General features: G+C 38.9%; 2 protein-coding genes across 4 annotated transcripts in view; one reads left to right on the top strand and one right to left on the bottom strand.

The window, feature by feature from the left end:
- The window catches only part of MAEL (maelstrom spermatogenic transposon silencer), a 50,186-nt gene extending 31,698 nt beyond the window's left edge, over positions 1 to 18,488 (top strand). Inside the window, 4 exon segments of the mRNA NM_001097511.1 lie at positions 12,166 to 12,228; positions 13,538 to 13,670; positions 17,438 to 17,513; positions 18,045 to 18,488. Coding sequence (NP_001090980.1) covers positions 12,166 to 12,228; positions 13,538 to 13,670; positions 17,438 to 17,513; positions 18,045 to 18,232 — 460 coding nt within the window. The 3' untranslated portion in view covers positions 18,233 to 18,488.
- The window catches only part of ILDR2 (immunoglobulin like domain containing receptor 2), a 170,909-nt gene that overhangs the window by 108,294 nt on the left and 42,296 nt on the right, over positions 1 to 20,319 (bottom strand). The gene's annotated exons all lie outside the window — the stretch shown is intronic.

Here is a 20,319-nt window from a genome sequence, read left to right as displayed (position 1 = left end):
CACAAACCTTGTACATGTGCTTTAAGAAACAAAGTCAGCAATGATGCCATCATGAGTAATTATACTTTGTTACAACTTAACTAGGTGATTTTTCCATCCTGAATATTGAGGCCAAAAGTATGGTTAGAAGAAAAACAATAGCTTTCCATTAGAATTCTTTTAACTTTTTTATCAGTATTTTTCTTAGATGTCTCAGATTGCCTCTGGAAAATTCAAAGCTAGATAGAGAAAGAAACTTAGAGTCTGTTATCAAAATCACCTCAATATTATAGGAAAATTTTGTTCTCTTAGAACCAAATTCCATTCTTGTACTACCTTACTGTAATAAAATTCACTTACCTAATTAAATTCAATCTAATCTTAACAACATACAAAATTCTTTTTTCATAAGTTCCTTTTTTACAAACCATCTATCACTTTCTGTTTCCATATTAATTTGTCCTATTTTTTTTCCATCCAGAAACAACCAGCTGTAGGACAAAATTATATTTTCCCTCAGCAAAAATATCTCTTTTTATCTTCTCTCACCAACAATATGTATCCTACTTGCTTTACACACTGAAAATGTTTCCCTTTGTTCCCATGTGTTGAATGTTTACATATTACAACTTTTAACCCTTAATCATCTTAACAAAACCAAGAAACAAGTAATTGAATTGCTTTGCCATCCTTTTGTTGATTGGCAAACTAAGAACATATTTCATAACCTCTAAAAACATTTTTCTCATAGTACAGTTTTTCTTTAATGTGGTGCAAGATGCATGTTTATTATACCCAAACGTTTTTTTTCTTTTCTTTTTTTTTTTTTTTTTCTTGGCTTGAAGTTCTAGTTAATCCAAGGTTGAAGTCTCAGGCAAAGTGGACTGTGTTTGTATTTCAAGGACACAATAAGAGTTAACTTGAAGCTTTCTCCTAAGTGTATTTTTATTCTCTCAGGATCAGAATTCCAAAAATTAAAAAAAAAAAATGTATTAAGCTAGCTTTCTCTAACTGCATATGCAAAAAGAACTCATTTTAGAATTTCAGGAGAGTGTCATCTTAACCAGTTTTCTCTAGAGTTTAAAGAGTACTTTTGGTCACACAGTATCATAAAAAATTATCTTTTTCTAGTGAGTTCCCATTTTGGTTCAGTGGTAACAAACCCAGCTGGTATCCATGAAGATGCAGGTTCAATTCCTGGCCCCACTCAGTGGGTTAAGGGTCCAGCGTTGCCATGAGCTGTGGTGTAGGTTGCAGACAAAGCTGGGATCTGGCATTGCTGTGGCTGTGGTGTAGGCCAGCAGCTACAGCTCCAATTTGACCCCAAACATGGGGATTTCTATATGCCATGGGTGTGGCCCTACTAGAAAGACAAAAAAAGAAAATTATCTTTAGTCATAGGGTTTTTAAAAAAGTTGTTTTTTTTTTTTTTTTTTTTTTTTTTTTGGTCTTTTTGCCTTTTCTAGGGCTGCTTCCCGCAGCATATGGAGGTTCCCAGGCTGGGGGTCCAATCGGAGCTGCAGCTGCCAGCCTACGCCAGAGCCACAGCAACGCGGAATCCGAGCTGTGTCTGTGACCTACACCACAGCTCACAGCAACGCTGGATCCTTAACCCACTGAGCAAGACCGGGGATCGAACCTGCAACCTCATGGTTCCTGGTTGGATTCATTAACCACTGTGCCACGACAGGAACTCCTAAAAAAGTCTTTTTATTGTAGTTGATTTACAGTGTTCTCTGTTTCTGCTGCACTGCAAAGTGACACAGCTATACATTTTTTTTCACATTATCCTTTATCATGTTCCATCACAAGTGACTAGATATAGTTCCCTGTGCTATACACAGAATCTCACTGCTTATCCATTCCAAATGCAGTACTTTGCATCTACTAACCCCAAACTCCCAGTCCCTCCCACTCCCTTCCCCCACCTTGGCAACCACAAGTCTGTTCTCCGTGTCCATGAGTTTGTTTCTTTTTTATAAACAGGTTCATTTGTGCTGTAATTTAGGTTCCAGGTATAAGTGATATATGGTATTTGTCTTTTTTTCTGACCTGATTCACTTAGTATGAGAGTCTCTGGTTCCATCCATGTTGCTGCAAATGGCATTATTTTGTTCTTTTTTATGGCTGAGTAGTATTCCATTGTGGATATGTACCACATCTTCTTAATCCATTCATCTGTCATTGGAAATTTAGATTGTTTCCATGTCTTGGTTATTGTCAGTAGTGCTGCAGTGAACATAGGGATGCATTTATCTTTTTCAGTGAATGCTTTGTCTGGATATATGCCCAGGAATGGGATTGCTGAATCATATGGTAGTTCTATATTTAGTTTTGTGAGGTACATCCATGCTATTTTCCATAGTGGTTGTACCAATTTACATTTCCACCAACAGCATAGGAGGGTTCCCTTTTCTCCACACCCTCTCCAGCATTTGTTATTTGTAGACTTACTAATGATGGCTGTTCTGACTGGTGTGAGGTGGTACCACACTAGTTTTGATTTGCATTTCGCTAATAACTAGTGATGTTGAGCATTTTTTCATGTACTGTTGGCCTTCCATATGTCCTCTTTGGAGAGATGTCTATTTAGGTCTTCTGTCCATTTTTAAATTGGGTTGTTTGTTTTTTTGCTGTTGAGTTGTTTGTGTGTTTTGGAGATTAGGCCCTTGTCAGGTGCATCGTTTGCAGCTATTTTTTCCCATTCTGTAGTTTGTCTTTTTGGGTTTTTTAATAGTTTCCTTTGCTGTGCAAAACTTGTAAGTTTGAGTAGATCCCATTGATTTTTTATTTCTATTGCTTTGGGAGACTGACCTAAGAAAACATTTGTACAGTCAATGTCAGAGAATGTTTTGCCTATATTCTCTTCTAGGAGTTTTATGGTGTCTTGTCTTATGTCTAAATCTTCAAGCCATTTTGAGTTTATTTTTGTGCATGGTGTGAGTGTGTGTTCTAGTTTCATTAATTTACATGCAGCCGTCCAGTTTTCCCAGCACCACTTGGTGAAAAGACTTTTTCCCATTTTATATTCTTGTCTCCTTTGTTGAAGATTAATTGACCATAGGTGTCTGGGTTTGTTTCTGGGTTCTCTATTCTGTTCCATTGGTCTGTGTGTCTGTTTGTATACCAGTACCACACTGTCTTGATTACTCTAGCTTTGTAGTATTGTCTGAAGTCTGGGAAAGTTATGCCTCTTGCTTGGTATTTTTTCCCTCAGGATTGCCTTGGAAATTCTGGGTATTTTATGGTTCCGTCCAAGTTTTTGGATTGTTTCTTCTAGTTCTGTGAAAAATGTCATGAGTAATTTGACAGGGATCACATTAAATCTGTAGATTGCTTTGAGTAGCATGGCCATTTTAATGATATTAATTATTCAGTCCAGGAACATGGACTGTCTTTCCATCTCTTTGAACCGTCTTTAATATCCTTGATTAATGTTTTATAGTTCTCAGCATATAAGTCTTTCACCTCCTTGGTCAGGTTTATTCCTAGGTATTTTAACTTTTTTAGGTTGTTTTAAAAGGCAGTTATTTTTATATTCCTTTTCTAATATTTCATTGTCAGTATACAAAAATGCAACCAATTACTGAATGTTAATCTTGTATCCTGCTTACTTTGCTGAATTCATTGATCATTTTGAGTAGTTTTTGTGTGGAGTCATTAGGGTTTTCTATATATGGTAATGTCATTTGCATACAGTGACAATTTTACCTCTTCTATTTTTATTTCTTTTGTTTTTCTGATTGCTGTGGCTAGGACTTCCAATGATATGTTGAATAAAAGTGGTGAGTGGGCATCCTTGTCTTGTTCCAGATTTTAGCAGGAAGGCTTTCAGTAGCTGTGTGAATCATTCTATATGTAGATGGGTTGGGTTTTTTTTAATGTGTTTGTGGGAGAAGGTGAGTGTCACATCTTACTCTTCCTCCATCCTTATCCTGCTTTTTTTTTTTTTTCCACCACATCATGCAGAAGTTCCCAGGCCAGGGATTGAACTCATGTCACAACAGTAAACCAAGCCATAGCAGTGACAGTGTTGGATCCTTAACACACTAGGACACTGGGAAACTCTTCTTTAATCATGGTTTTATAGCTAAAAGCTTTACAATGAATTGAAGGTTCACGCAGACATCCTAGTGCATCTCAAATAGAAAATTTCCAGCTCTACCTGCCACATCCAAAGTTGCCCTGTGCTCTGTCCTATGATAATGGTCCTTGATTCAGAAGCTGGGGTTGAGGATACCCTCAGTTCAAGGTCATGATTTGGTCAGGGACAGACCAAAGGTCCCTCCTGACCTAAGGGCAGTCCTTTTTCCAGTGGCCAAACTTGTTGCATTGGGGCATGACTTATGGGGCTTCTTTGTGTTTCCAGGCAGTTTGTCTTCCAGCATCCTGGGTTCCTGCAGTGATGACAGTGGCCAGGGTAGGGGGTTGGAAGAGATCCTAAGGGCAACAAGGAGTTGGTTGCCGGACCTGTAATGCTGCCAGTAGTATGGTATTATAATTTAAACTCCCAATACCAGGTCAGATTTCTCCCCCCTCCTAGCTTATATTGTGGACATGCTGTGTTGCAGAAGAAAATTGCCTCCCCTTCAATGTTTGGGCATCAAACTTAGCCCAGTTCTTTAGGATACATCCCAAGGGTGCATCTCCAGAGGCGGACAGTTGGTTGCCCATCTGAAAGAGAAAAGATGAATGCACATGGTAGTCTTGGGGCATTCCTCAAGTCCCCAGTGGCCTCTTGTGAATGAAGTGTCCTTTGCCTATGAACCTGCTGGGCAAAGCATGTTGCTTGCCCCAGGGGCTATTGGTTGGTACATCTTACCAAGTACTCTAACCTGAAGCTGTTGCAGCTTTCCTGAGTCCTTTCTCTGGGCATTTTCCCTGTATATCTTCAATTATCAAAGGTCCTGTGCTGGGATGTAGTCCCCAGGATTTAGCATTGTTCCAGTCACCTTAAGTCCCATTGACCCTGCTTAAGGATGACCTGAAAGATGAAACATGTGGCCAGAGTTTCTAGTTTGGGGATTTGGCTGTTGGGAGAGGGGGCCTGTAAAATCTGAAGAAGTCTTTTTATCTCATTGATCTTATAGTCTATCCAAATCAAGCTAAGGTCCATGCTCCGTCTCTTAGAGTGGCAAAATGCCAGATGCTTGAAAAAATAGGCAAAAAGAAATCTGCTTAAACCCTGTCCTGGCACAAGAGAGAAGGCTTAGTATCCCAACCATCTGTGTCCTGCACAGACATAACAGTCAAATTGTCTGCAAAGCATGCTTATATGGTGCCAAAGTAGGAAACATCTCTAGGCCCCAGCACCAGTGGAAAAGAAAGTATCTGCTATACCAAAACTAAAGCTAAGCAAAGACATTCTCAGAGTGTCAGGGAGGGAAAATTGAGGAAGGAAGCAGGAATGGAAGGCGCAGTTGGTTGAAAGTCAGGCATACCTTTCAAATCCAGCAAATCTGAGTCATGGCACCAGATATGTTACTGGTAGAATGGCAGTTCCTCTGTTCTTGTCCCCTAAGGAAAGAATTCAGTCAAGAGATAAAGAGCAGTTTCAAGTTTTATTAAGCAAAGCAAGCTAAAGTATTCTCCTGAAGGGAAGAGAGTGGTCTGTCTGGAAAACCAGGAACAGCCCGACAGTGAGGGGAGGGCTGATTTTTTCAGAGTAGTGCAAAGTCCTTCCCTATGTCCTACATGATTTGATTGACAAGGTCTTTGACAGCTTTAGGTTATGCGTCTTTTCTCCTTGTGTGCAGGTGCTTACCCATAAGCACTCAAATGAAACCCAAGTGTCAAAAACCACAATGCTAATTATTATAAATATGACATAATGTACTGGGTCATTCTGGGTCACCTCTTGGTCTTGGTGCCCCTGAACCAACTGGTGCTGGCAATTTGGAAAGCCTAGCTATGTTTTGACCTTCTGCTTGGGCCTGATAAGGCCAGGAACTTAGCAGTCCTTTACCACAAAAGGGGAAGGATCTCTGGGCATGTTCTGGTCAGTGTCACGGGTCGGGGAGGGAATGAGGACTCCATCCAGGATAGGGTGGGATTTGCTTAAGTCTGCCTGGTAATTTTGTTTTTAGTTGTTGCCTTTTCTTTTCTGCCTAGATAAGTTCCTTTAGCATTTGCTGTAAATCTAGTTTGGTGATCCTGAATTCTCTTGGCTTTTGTTTATCTGTAAAGTTTTTGATTTCTTCATGAAATCTGAATAAGAGCCTTGCTGGGTAGAATATTCTTGGTTGTAAGTTTTTCCCTTTCATCACTTTAAACATACCCTGCCACTACCTTCTGACCTTCAGAGTTTCTGCTAAAAACAGCTTAGGGGATTCCTTTGTCTGTTATTTGCTGCTCTCCCCTTGTTTTTAATATTTTTTGTCTTTGATTTTTGTCTGTTTGATTAATACGTGTCTTGGCATGTTCCTTCTTGGGTTTATCCTTTTGGGACTCTGACTTGCTGTATTTGAGTTTCCTTTCTCATGTTAGGGACGTTTTTAGCTACTATCTCTTCAAATATTTTCTCAGGTCCTTTTTCTTTTCTTATAGGAGCCTTGTAATGCAAATGTTGGTAATTTGATGTCTCAGAGATCTCTTAAACTATCCTCATTTTGAAGTTCTCATCGTGGCTCAGCAGTAACCTGAGTAGTATTCTATGAGGACACAGGTTCAATCCCTGGGCTTGCTCAGTGGGTCAAAGATCTGGTGTTGCTGTGAGCTGTGGTGTAGGTCACGGACACTGCTCAGATCCCACGTTGCAGTGGCTGTAGTGTAGGCCGGCACCTGCAGCTCTGATTTGACCCTGGCCTGGGGACTTACATAATGCTGCACGGGCAGCCCTAAAAAGACAAAAAAAAAAAAAAAAGAAAGAAAAAAAAAACCACTGTTCCATGTCAGTGTTTTCCACCATTCTCCCTTATAGCTCACTTATCTGTTCTCCAGACTCATTCATTCTGCTATCGATTCCTTCTGGAGTATTGTATTGTTCAACCTTTCTTTATATCTTCTAGCTTTGTTAAACATTTCTTGTATCTTCTCATTTTGTGTATCTCTTCTTTTTCTGAGATCTTGGATCATAGTGGCTGTCATTACTCTGAATTCTCTTTCAGATTGATTGTTCATCTCCATTTCACTTAGTTGTTCTTCTGGGGTTTTAATCTTATTCCTTTTCTGGACCATATTCCTTTGCTGTCTAACTTTTTGTTTGAGGTCTCCATTTCACAGGCTGCAGAATTGTAGTTCCTCTTGATTTTGGTTTCTGCTCCCTGGTAGGTGAGGTTGGTCTAGAGGCTTGTGCAGGCTTCCTGGTGGGAGTGACTGATGCCAGCCCACTGGTAGGTGGAGCTGGGACTTGTCCCTCTGGTGGGCAGAGCCATGTCAAGAGGTGTGTTGAGGGGCAGCAGTCAGCTCAGGAAGACTTCAGGCAGCCTGTCTGCTTATGGGTGGGACTGTATTCCTACAGTATTGGTTGTTTGGCCTGAGGTGTCCCAGCACTGGAGCCTATAGGCTCTTCGGTGGAGCCAGGTCTTGGTGTCAAAATGGCAGCCTCCAGGAGACCTTACGCCAATGAGTATTCCCTGGTACCTCTGCCACCAGTAGACCCTCATCCCCCCAGTCCTGTGTAGTTCCTGTGATCAAGCTCTGCTGATCTTCAAACCCAAATGCTCTGTGGGCTCCTCTTCCCAATACCAGTCTTCAAGGCTGGAGAGCCTGACATGGGGCTCGGAATTCTCATTCTTGTGAGAGAACTTCTGTGATATAATTATTTTCCAGTTTGTGGGTTGCCCACCTGGTGAGTATAAATTTTGATTACATGGTGAATGCGGCCCTCACTCTCTCGTTTTGGCTGCTTCTTTATCTTTGGATGTAGAATTTCTTTTTAGGTAGGTTCCAGTCCTTTTGTCAATGATTGTTCAGCAGTTAGTTGTAATTTTGGTGTTTTTGTGAAAGGAGGTGAGCTCAAATCCTCCTACTCTGCCGTCTTATCTTTCTCTCTTGACAGCACTTCAGAATAGTTTTTTCTTAGTCCAGTTTATTGAATTTTGTATATTTAACAAATATATGAGCAGCTCTTACACATAAGGCATAAGACTAGATTCTTTGGGAAACATGGGAAAGAGTAACATGATCACACTTGCTCTGAGTCTTCTCTCTGATAAGAGCAATGAAGCATGTAGACATACTAGAGTTACAATAATTTCTGATGATTCTTAAAGAATTTGAAAAGATTATGATCAGATGAGGGAAAAAAATCACTTCAGTATACAGGTTAAAAATATATGAAATGCTTTATGGAATAAATGTTTTATTTGATTCTTCTAGAAAGATGGATAGAATTTATATGAGCAGAGATTTGAGTTGAAGGGAGGACATTTCTAAGAGAAGAAAATGACCTGAACAGTGACTCAGAGGAATGTAAGCATTGAGATTAAGAAAAATCAGTGAGTCAGTTTGACTAGAGCAGAGAACATCTATAATTTCAGATGACACTGGTTCCTGAGGAAGGTAAAGGCAAGGTTATCCTTGAGAAGAAGAAGGTAGCTTAACCCTGAAATAGGTGGAAGTGAGACCATTGAGACCTTTGGAGATCGGAGGAAAAGAGAAGTATAAATGCTGTGTGCTGCACATTCTTTTAGTGAAGGAGATAGTGTTGGAATGTTGGCAGTAGCTTGTGAACCTAGCACACGTACTCACTTGTGACCTTATATTATGACTTTGGAGTGGAATCTCATAAAAGAAACACATTTAAATGCATTAAAGTTGGAGCTAGATTTGAGGTCACGTAATGAATATTAATAGCTTCTATAGAGTGTACAAAGCAGTTCTGCTTATTGAGATTTTTAGAATGAATCTTCCTTTACTGGAAGATACATTCATGTTTTTAGAGGGATTGGTGGGATGATTTGGAGGAAGAGGACCAATAAATAAAAACACCAAAATAATGTCATTTTTAATAGCATAACTAGATTTGGAGACTTTCTCTGAGATCACATTTTTGTGGGGGGGTTTTTTTGTTTGTTTTATTACTGGAATACTGTTGATTTTTCAATTGTTTTTGTTTAAATTATCTTCAAGGGAAAGTGTATATGAAGTAGGTACTCTTCAGTGTAAGTTCTGGACAAGGAACAAAACTAACTGGAAATTTAAAAATACTTAATTCTGGTTGAGCATGTAAGAAATGAAATTTAGTTTTAACTTAAGGCTTCATTTTAAGAGTTTTATGAATCATTTATGAATCACTTTTAAGAGCAGTGGAAAATTCTTATATATTTTTAGATAGTCTTCCATTTACTTAACATAAGTGCAAATACGGGACTTTTTACACTTACTGTTTAGCATGTTTGTAAGATTCTTGCTGTGTTCAGGCAAGTTTTCCATTATGCAGACAGTGCAGTTCTGAGTCTTGATAGACTTAATCCACTTGGGGGGAGATATACACAGGTTTATAGGACCTCTCATCATGAAAATGTGTTGTTGGTCATTTTCTTTCCATCATCACCTCATGAGGTCTCCACTCACTCAAACGTTTACTTCTCAGTAACACCTCTCCTGGCTACCTCTTATCTAAAATGTCACCCTTCTCTAGCATTTCCTAGCATCTTTTTCTTGTTTTTTTTTTTTTTCCTTCTTAGAACTTAGATGTATTATGCCTACATCTTTTTTTTAATACAGCTTCCCCATTTTTGTGTGGATAAGGGTTTTTCATACAATATGGCATCCCTAGTGCCTAGAAAAGTTCCTGGTAAATAGAATGTGTTCAGTAAATGCTTGTTGAATGAGTATGTGTTAACCATAGTCACTAACATGTCTCTGGAACACTCATTTTATTTCAAGGTAAAAATCTATAACAGTCGTGTGTGGTTTGAAATGCATCATGAATGTTCATCAGAGGATATAACAAAGTTTTAAAGAATCTTTTTTATATTAAAATAGAAACGTTAATCTTTGTGTAATAGCATCAGTTTTTCTTAAATGATTTCAACTAAACTAGAAAGCTAGAAATATGGCATATAGAAAACCCATAAGCGGCAGACAATCTCAAACCCCCAGTCCACCCCTCCCCACCCTTGTCCCCTTTGGTAACCATAAGTTTGTTTTCAAAATCTTGTGAGTCTGTTTCTGTTTTGCACAGAAGTTCATTTGTATCCTTTTTTAAGATTCCACATATGTGTTGTCATGTAATGTTTGTCTTTCACTGTCTGATTAACTTAGCATGATAACCTCTAGGTCCAGCCATGTTGCTGCAAATGGCATTATTTCATTACTTTTTTTTTTTTTTTGGCTTTTTAGGGCCTAATCTGCAGAATATGAAAGTTCCTAGATAGGGGTCAAATTGGAGCTGTAGATGCTGGCCTATGCCACAGCCACAGCAACACGGGATCTGAGCTGCATCTGTGACCTACACCACGCTCATGGCAGTGCCAGATCCTTGACCCACTGAGCAGGGCCAGAGATGGAACCCATGTCCTCATGGATACTAGTTGAATTGGTTACTGCTGAGCCACAATGGGAACTCCCTGATATTTATGTTCTTATTACAAATTTGCTAAATGATTTTGATTTTTTTTTTTGTTGGTCTTTTTTCTTCCCTTTTTCATCTCTTGTGATATGATGACTGTCTTCAGTGTTGTGTTTGGACTGCTTTTTCTTATTTGTGTGTGTATATCTATTATAGATTTTTGGTTTGAGGTTGTCATGTTTTGATAAAGGAGTCTGTGTGTTTGTGTGTGTGTGTGTGTATACACACACAAGATTGTTTTAAGTTGCTGGTCTCTTAATTGCAAATGCATCTCCGGTATTCTGCATTTATACCCTCCTCTTCTCACAGTTGCTGGTTTTGGTATCATATTTGTGTGTAGATGATTTTCTACCTATACTGAGTTTTTGCCTTTATCAGTGAGCTTTCTCATTTGTAATTTTCTTGTTCCTAGTTGTGGCCTTTTCTTTCCTTTGGTATTTGTTATAAAGCTGGTTCAGTGGTGTTGAATTCTCTGAGCTTTTGTTGGTCTGTAAAGCTTTTGATTTTTTCCTTCAAATCTGAATGAGAGCCTTGCTGAGTAGAATATTCTTGGTTGTAGATTTTTTTGCTTTCATCACTTTTAAGTATAACATGCTTGCAGAGATTCTGCTGGAAAAATCAGCTGATAACCTTATTGGGATTTGCTTATATGTTAATTTGTTGCTTTTCCCTAGCTGCTTTCAATATTTTCTTTGTCTTTAATTTTGGTCATTTTGCTTAATATGTGTCTCAAAGTGTTCCTCCTTGGGTTTTTTCCGTATCATATTCATTGTGCTTCCTGGATTTGAGTTGTTCCTTTCCCATGTTTAGGAAGTTTTCAGCTATTATTTCTTCATACATTTTCTCCAGCCCTTTCTCTCTTCTTCTGGCACCCCTATAATGTGAATGTTGGTTTGAAATTGTCCCAAAGTTCTCTTAGACTTTCCTAATTTCTTTTCATTCTTCTTTCTGTTCTGCACCAGTGATTCCTATCAATCTGGCTTCCACCTCACTTACTCATTCTCCTGCCTCTTGTATTCTGTTATTGGTTCCTTCTAGTGAATTTTTATTTCAGTTACTGTATTCTGCACCTCTGCTTGTTTAATCTTTATTTCTCTGTTAAACATTTCTTATAATTTATTGATCTTAGGCTCCAGTTTTTTTCTCCGAGATCTTGGATTACCTTTACTATCATCACTTTAAAGTCTTTTTCATGAAGGTTGCTTATCTCCGTTCACTTAGCTGCTCTTCTGGGGTTTTGTCTTGTTCTTTTATCTGGCTCATACTTCTCTGCCTTTTCGTTTTGTATAGCTTTTTTTATGGTCTCCTTTTTACAGGCTACAGGGTTCTCTACCCAATATTCTGTAATAATCTATATGGTAAAAGAATCTGAAAGAGAATGGTTATGTGTACATGTGTAACTGAATCACTTTGTACAGCAGAAATTATCACAACATTGTAAATCATCTGTGCTTCAATGAAACTGAAAAATTTAAAAATGAGTTAATAATTATAAATTATCTGAAGTGACTGGATACTAAAGTTGCAATGCAGATTATTCTTATGAATTATATTTTTCCTCAGGTAAATTAGGAAATAAAAATATAAAATTTATATTTGGTTTAAAAAAAAACCCATAAGCTGTATTACGTCAGTTAGATCAGGATATTAAAGTCTCTTTTTTGGTACAGGTGCAAGTGGCATGAAGAAAATGATATCCTCTTCTGTGCTTTAGCTGTTTGCAGGAAAATTGCGTAAGTTGGAGAAAGTTTTCTTCATAATGCTCTATTCTGCATTGAATTCTTTGCCACTTTGCTTGTTGTTGCTTTGGTAGTTGGGATACATCATTGTTCACCTCCATTTACACAGTTCTTGTAAAACAATGGCTTTTTTTTTTTTTTTTTTTTTTTTTTTTTTGTCTTTTTTGCTATTTCTTGGGCCGCTCCTGCGGCATATGGAGGTTCCCAGGCTAGGGGTCGAATCGGAGCTGTAGCCACCGGCCTACACCAGAGCCACAGCAACGCGGGATCCAAGCCGCGTCTGCGACCTACACCACAGCTCACGGCAACGCCGGATCATTAACCCACTGAGTGAGGGCAGGGACCGAACCCGCAACCTCATGGTTCCTAGTCAGATCCGTTAACCACTGTGCCACGACGGGAACTCCAACAATGGCTTTTTAAAATCATGGTTACTTTTATTATTTTACCGGTGTCACTAGTTGTCTGGTATAGTTACTACCTGAGCTATTTGGCTGAACTTTCAGAAGCACTTACTAAAATTTTTTCTTTCTAGGATTTCTTTAGGAAAGTGAAGGCCCTACTATCATTAATAACCACCACTTCCTTGTTAAGGTGCTTAAAAATAATAGACTCTTTTCTCCTCTTTTTCTTTTTTTTTTTTTTTTTTTTTGCTATTTCTTTGGGCCACTCCCGCAGCATATGGAGGTTCCCAGGCTAGGGGTCGAATCGGAGCTGTAGCCACTGGCCTACGCCGGAGCCACAGCAGCGCGGGATCCAAGCCGCGTCTGCAACCTACACCACAGCTCACAGCAATGCCGGATTGTTAACCCACTGAGCAAGGGCAGGGACCGAACCCGCAACCTCATGTTTCCTAGTAGGATTCGTTAACCACTGCGCCACGACGGGAACTCCTCTCCTCATTTTGTAGTGAATGTACTTGCAGCCTGAGATCTGGGAGCACTAATGATCTCTTTACATAGGTGGCAGTAGTTCTTGGATGAATAAGTGTTTCTACATTTTAGCCCTATTTCTGGTTTTGTCTCTCCCTGCTCAAATATTTGAGAATTCTTGTAATCTTTACCCTCATCCCTGTAGTGAACCTGAAATTTTAGTTGGCAATCAGAGTTTTGCTTACCAGTAATTACCAGTTTTATGTTCCTGTTCCCATTTTTTTTCTTCAAATCTCTAAACTTATTTTTCCCCCAATTTAAAACAGTATCACTCACATGCTCTTAGATATTAGAAAAATTTTAAATGTGAATGCTTTTAGAGTGAACTGGATGAGATTCAGATAATGAACATTTTAAATTTACTTTTAAAGGTATTGCATCAGTAATTCTCTGGCCACTCTTCTTGGAATCCAACTCACAGAGGCTCATGTTCCACTCCAAGATTATGAGACCAGCAATAGTGTGACACCCAAAATGGTTGTATTGGATGCAGGGCGCTACCAGGTAAGGAACTGACTTTTGGGAGTTACTAGTCTTATATATCCTGCTCAGTATGATCTCCGTCGCTAGCAGCCAAAATCAAGCCTTTGTTTGGTACTCTGTTATTTTAAACAGTTTTTTAATCCTTAATATAATATTTAAACAGTTAATTGAATCTTGCATAAAATCCTTTTCCTTCCTGACAAAAGCTTTAAGAAATTAAAGTTGGCAATTAATCTTTATACAAAATACATCCACACATTTGTTCTAAAAATAAATGATATAAATATTTAAAATATTTGCTTCAGAAATAGGTAAAACCTGACTCAGGATTTGATTAGAAGCCATCTAATTTTCCTACCACCTCTCTTCCCTCCTTGCTGTTTACTTACTGGTAGGCCTCTCTACATTACTAAGAGCAAAGCAATTAATTCTGACATGTGGGCTCTCACGTTAAAATTCTCTTCAGGCTCTGCTACATATAGGCTGTGTGATTCTGCAAGTTATTTGAACCTTCTTCCTGATTCCTTATCTGTAAATGAGAATATTAATAAGGGCTAGTAGTTGTGAATTAAATGCAGCAGGGTATGAGAGTACTAAGAACTCTGCCTTAGAACATAGTCAATAATTGTTATTTTAAAATAGTTAATTAAACTAATGAAAATGGAACCCCAAAATGCAATGAACTATTGATATTAATAACTATTAAGATCAATCTCCAAAGCATTACTTACACTTAGCAAAACCAAGTCTAAAAAGTTTATATACTGTATTCTTTCATTTATATGACATTCTTGAAAAATGATAATAATGAACAGATCAGTGGTTCCTAGACCTTAAGGGTTACGGGAAAGCATGAGGGAATGTTTTGAGGTGATAGGATGGCTCTGTGTCCTGATTGCAGTGGTGCTTTCACAAGTATCTTTGTTTGTTAAAACTCATAGAAATATATATCCCAAAAGTCTGTCTTACTCCATCATAATTTTAAAAATTGAAGTGCCCCCAGAGTTCTCCCTCCATATTATTCTGTAGCCAAGACGCTTCTCTCTACTGTTAACCCTTAGCCCAGAGGTTTTCACCTGGAGCCTATCTTGTGTCCTTCAGGGGATATTTGGCAACACTTGGAAACATTTTTAGTTGTTACAGCTGGAAAGGGGGTACTCCTGGCATCTAGTGGGTAGATACCAGGGATCCTGCTAAACATCTGACAATGGACAGCCTCCTAAACAAAATATTAAGCTTAAAATGTCAATAGTACCCAGGTTGAGAAACCCTGCCTTGGCCGCATCATCACCATCCGTATTGATACTACCAGAACTAGACTCATTAACTCTCTTCTTATTGTTTGCATCACTCACTATTGAAGTTCAGGATACCCACATTCTCGCTCATCTTCCAGACTCATCTTGTTTGGCTGATTGTGTTTTCCAACCCTCTGCAGCTCCTGAAAAACACTTGTGGGTCTTTTCAACTTCAGTTATTAGCAAAATCTCGAATACCTTCAACCTTTTCTTTTCTGGTTACTTCCTTGGTTCTAATTAAAATTTGGCTATCCTCTAAACACTGCTTCCCAGTTAGCTCTCTTAAATGGCAACATCTTTTTTTTTCTTTCTCATTTATCATGAGCCTAGATTTGAGGTAGTTATCTTTAACTTTGTGGTCTCCAGACTTCTCCTACCTTCTCCCTAAATTTTCTAGGCTTTGAGTCTCATACCATTCAGGCGGCAGTACCTGATAACCCCTTCTTGGCATCAGTAGCCCCTAAGAACAACACTGAACCAGGAGATCAAACAATATTCCTGTCAGAATTCTTGATTTCAGTTTCCACATAGATGATCTCTCAGACCGCCTGACCTCTCAGTTCTTTGACTTGCCTTTCTCCAGCGATCCTGTCTCTGGCCACATATCAAATATCCACTCTCATTATCATATTCTATGCCCCAGGGGCACCTCACCATAATTTCAAGCATCCTGCTTTCTGACTACCACTGTCTTTCGCTGGTACCTCAGTGCCAACAACTCTTTGTACTGAGACCTTCAATTTATCATTTGCCTCCACTGTTCTGTGCTCCTTTACAGGGTCACTGCATTGCACAACTCCAGGGTACCATTTACTCCAAGTGCTGTAGCCTTGGGTCTCCTCCTTTCCCCACTTCATCCCCACCCTTCATCTCCTCCTTCCCAGCTTAGATTTTTCTTGCTCTATTACTTCCACTCCCATGTGTTATGAACTCCATTGGCCCTTCATTCTTCATCATACTTGGTTGACAAACAGTAACCCTAATGAAATCTAACTCTTCGTCTGCTCTATTCCTTTTCATGTGAAGCGGAGGCTGAGAAGAAACTACTGTACTGACTGGTATTATTAAATATTCATAACCATCAACTTCCAATGAGCCATTAGTATTACCTGGCAGTTGTCCATTTTCTGGTTTGATTAGTTATCTATGCTCCTGGATAGTTATTTCTCACCTTCTCTCACTTCAGACTGCCATCACCTCTTCCTTCACCCTTATTCTAGCTGATATTCTTGCCCCCTCCTTCTCTAAGAACATAGAAGCAATCGAGAGGTTTTCCCCATATTCCCACCATTATATCTACTATATCCTCTGCTTTAATGTGTGAATTGATGAATTGCCTGTTGCTAAGACCAGTCCTTTTATTTGTATATTAGATCCTATTAAGGACATGGCTCCAAAAATTTCCTACTCTTCCCTGCATCGTCAGGGTTTTTCTCTGCTCTGAACCATTCTTGTCAGTAAACAGGCTATACTCTCATATTTAAAAGTAAAAACCCTTTCTTGAAAGTTCCCATTGTGGCTCAGCAGTAATGAACCCAACTAATGTCAACGAGGATGCAGGTTCTATTCCTGGCCTTGCTCAGGGCCAGGATCCGGTGTTACCACAAGCTGTGGTGTAGGTTGCAGATGAAATTGGATCCCATATTTTTCTGTGGCAAAGGCCAGCAGCTGTAGCTCCAATTTGACCCCCAGCCTCGGATCTTCCATATGCCATGGGTGCGGACCTAAAAAATAAATAAATAAGTTGATTGATTAAAGAAAAAACCCTTTCTTGAGGTTGTAATTCCTCTTCAAAGATTACCCTCTGTGGAGTTCCCGTTGTGTCTCAGTGGTAACAAACCCAACTAGTGTCCATAAGGGTGCAGGTTTGATCCCTGGCCCTGCTGAGTGGGTTAAAGATATAGCATTGCCCTGAGCTGTGGTATAAGTTGCAGATGCAGCTCAGATCTGGTGTTGCTGTGGCATAGGCCGGCAGCTGCAACTCCAATTCGACCCCTAGCCTAGGAAATTCCATATGCCACAGGTGTAGCTATAAAAAGAAAACAGTTAAAAAAAATTTTTTTAAAGATTATCTACTCCTTATAGCAATACTCTTCAGAAATTGATCAGAGGAATTTCCATAGTAAGCAGCAGAAACGGACCCAACTAGTATCCATTAGGATGCAGGTTCAATCCCTGGCTTTGCTCAGTGGGTCAAGGATCTGGTGTTGCCATGAGCTGTGGTGTAGGTTGCAGATGTGGCTTAGATCTGGCATTGCTGTGGCTGTGGTGTAGGGTGGCAGCTGTAGCTCCAATTTGACCCCTAGCCTGGGAATTTCCATATGCAGCAAGTGCAGCCCTAAAAAGCAAAAAAAAAAAAAAAAATGATCAGTCATTGGAAAAGTGTTTATATTTAAAGAGTAATTTGAAATTGAAGTAGATGATCTTTAATAAATAGATTTCTTTAATAAAAAATAAACATGTTTCCCCCTGGTATCTTTTTATTTGTAGAAGCTGAGGGTTGAGAGTTCAGGATTCTCTCATTTCAGCTCTTCTAATCAGGAGCAAAGATCAAACACACCCACTGGTAAGCATTTTGTGTTTAATAAGAAGCATCTTATGTTTAATAGTTAGGGGTCTTTTTATGATACCAGGGTATAGTACTTAAACAGATGCTCTAAATTGGCTTTACGACATAGATCTCAATGAATTAGGAGTTTTATTCAGCATAAGCACCTTAAACAATTTGGATATGTACATTTTTGTATCACTTTGATACAATTTAACTTATTCTTCAGATTTTGTTCAGGTTGTTTAAAACTTGTTACTCTTTTAGCAGCTATGGTTTTATGGTTTTGATGTGATAGTGTCTTTGGGGAGTTAGGAAAGTTTAAATAGACTAATGACATGACATTTCCAGTGGTCCCTGAAGACCCTCACTTAAGGTTTCCAAGACTTAAAAGGAAATATTCTTGTTCAGCCTTTTTTCCTTTACTCTAAGAATTATCTTCCCTATTGATGATCCGTAATCATGGCTTAGTGAAAGTCCTGCAGTAGGATAAGTCAATTGAGAGATCTCAATTGCTGCTTTTCTTTTGTTGTATTTTCCATATCCTAGGTGACTACCCATCTGGGGTGAAAATTTCTGGCCAAAGCAGCAGTGTTCGGGGAAGAGGGATTACCCGCTTATTAGAGAGCATCTCCAATTCCTCCAGCAATATCCACAAATTCTCCACCTGTGAGTCTTCACTCTCACCTTACATGTCCCAAAAAGATGGATACAAATCTTTCTCTTCCTTATCTTAATGATGGTACTTTTTTCATTTCTGGAAAAATGACGGGCCCAACTTCCCTTCTGACTACAGTCATGTTAAACAGATCACATCAATGATAAATGTCACAACTATAAAAACTACTTAATTTGTAAGGAAATTCTGTTTCAAAGATTAAAAATAATGGTGGTTGGGGAAGATCTTGGCATTTTTGCTTTTGTTCATGAGGGCTTGTTCTAATTCCTGATTGTATTAGGGGAATGCCATTAAAGTTTTGAGTCCTATAAGAATAAAACTGGCATTTTCAGAGTTGTGCTTTTGAAAATGTTATATTTTGGTATCTTTTCCTCCACAATAAAGGTATTGAATATCTGTTATGAAAGGTTTTAAAATAGTTTTAATCAGTTTCTTCCCATTATGAAATGTGGAATGGTACCCTTGAGACCTGCAGCTGTTTTAATTGCAACTATCTAAAAAGTTAGTCTTTAGCAAAAATAGTTTTGCTACTTAAAGTCTTTGAGATATGCTGACTTTGGCAAAGACGCTTGAACAATGAGAAGCTGAAACAAGAGTATATAATTTTCCCCAAGTCACATGGCTAGACAGTGACCAGATTCCAGGTCCACCTGACCACAGAGCACTTTGCATGTAATAAGCAGATGTATATTGAATCAGGTATTTTGCCCTGTTGATGACTGACTTAAACTGGCATGTGTTCTTTACCTGAGCTATTATATAGCCCTGGAGCAAAGAGAGATGTAATAACCCTTTTTTACTTGGAACCACAGCCAAGGATACACATGGCAGTGGCGGAGATAGTATTCTAGTTTAGATCTGTTTGACCCAAAACCCTGGTCCCTCTGACTATAGAGATTCACCTGGTGTCTGTCATGGGACTCTGGTTTTTCTTAATACAGGCATTCTCCTTTACTAACTATTTGAGTACCTACATTGTGGATATATGTATGTGTGTGTGTGTATATACACACAGCATCTTGTGAAATCCTTAATAATCTACTCTGAGGAAGGAGATTACCTCCATTTTACAGACATAACTTGGAGATTCAAGTTGTACAGCTACATTGTGGAGGAACTATTAACCAGGTCTGACTCCAAAGACCATGTTACTCAAATACCACACTGTATTTTACCTCCTTTTTATCTATTTCTGATATTAGATCTTTAAACCAGAAAAAGCTTACTGAATTTAAGTTTATATATTGCATTTTCTTCTAGCAGATTTATTTTAAAATCTTATATATAAGCTTTGAGGCCATTTTATCTTTCTTCAAAATCAGCATGACAGTAATTGGGTTGGCTTTAAAAGTGGAGGGAAATCCTAAAATTATAATTCAGATTTATGGTTTCAGGTTCCTAAGACCTCTCTGTGCCATAGGACTTTAATTCTGTGTTAATCATTCTATGTTAATCATTCAACTTATATTTAAAATTTTTTGGTGGTTGTATTGTACTTCTGAAGTATATATTATATGTCAAATAAACCAAAACAATTCAGTGGTCTTTATTTTAGGAGAATAATTGATCTCTCCCTTCACAGGTAATTAAAACTCCAAACCGTATTACTAGTAAACGTCAGACTCCTGTCTCCTATTTCAAAATTCTTTTGGCAGTAAATGCAGAGTGTTAAGTGATTAGATATCCACGTTGAAAATGATTTCTGCTCCCACTCCGGTAGCATTTTCTTTGTGTTATCTGGTAATACTTACAGCTTTAATTACTGTTGTTTGAGTTCATGTCATATCTTCTTTCCCCCCCTTACAAAATGCGTGGGGGCCGGTGTGTTTTTTTTGTTTGTTTGTTTAGAGCCGCTCATGCAGCATACAGAAGTTTCCAGAAGTTTGCAGGCCTACACTACAGCCACAGCAACGTGGGATCTGAGCCACATCTGCAACCTACACCACAGCTCATGGCAATGCCAGATCCTTTAACCCACTGAGCGGGGCGGGGCGGGGGGCGGCGGGGAGTGGGGCCAGGGATCGAATCCGCATCCTCATGGATACTAGCCGAGCCACAATGGGAACTCTGAGGTGCCCATATTTTTGTATGAGCAAGGTGTTCTCAGTACATGTTAGAATGAATAATTGCCATTGCAAGTCAAGG

The sequence above is a fragment of the Sus scrofa genome, chromosome 4 (genome assembly GCF_054392235.1).
Source record: "Sus scrofa isolate SSC_HxYL_T2T_F1_AM1 chromosome 4, Sscrofa_HxYL_maternal_Yorkshire_Landrace_v2.0, whole genome shotgun sequence".
Taxonomy (NCBI): Eukaryota; Metazoa; Chordata; class Mammalia; order Artiodactyla; family Suidae; genus Sus; species Sus scrofa.
The sequence above is the reverse complement of the archived record's forward strand: the minus strand, read 5'-3'. Positions and strand labels throughout refer to the sequence as shown.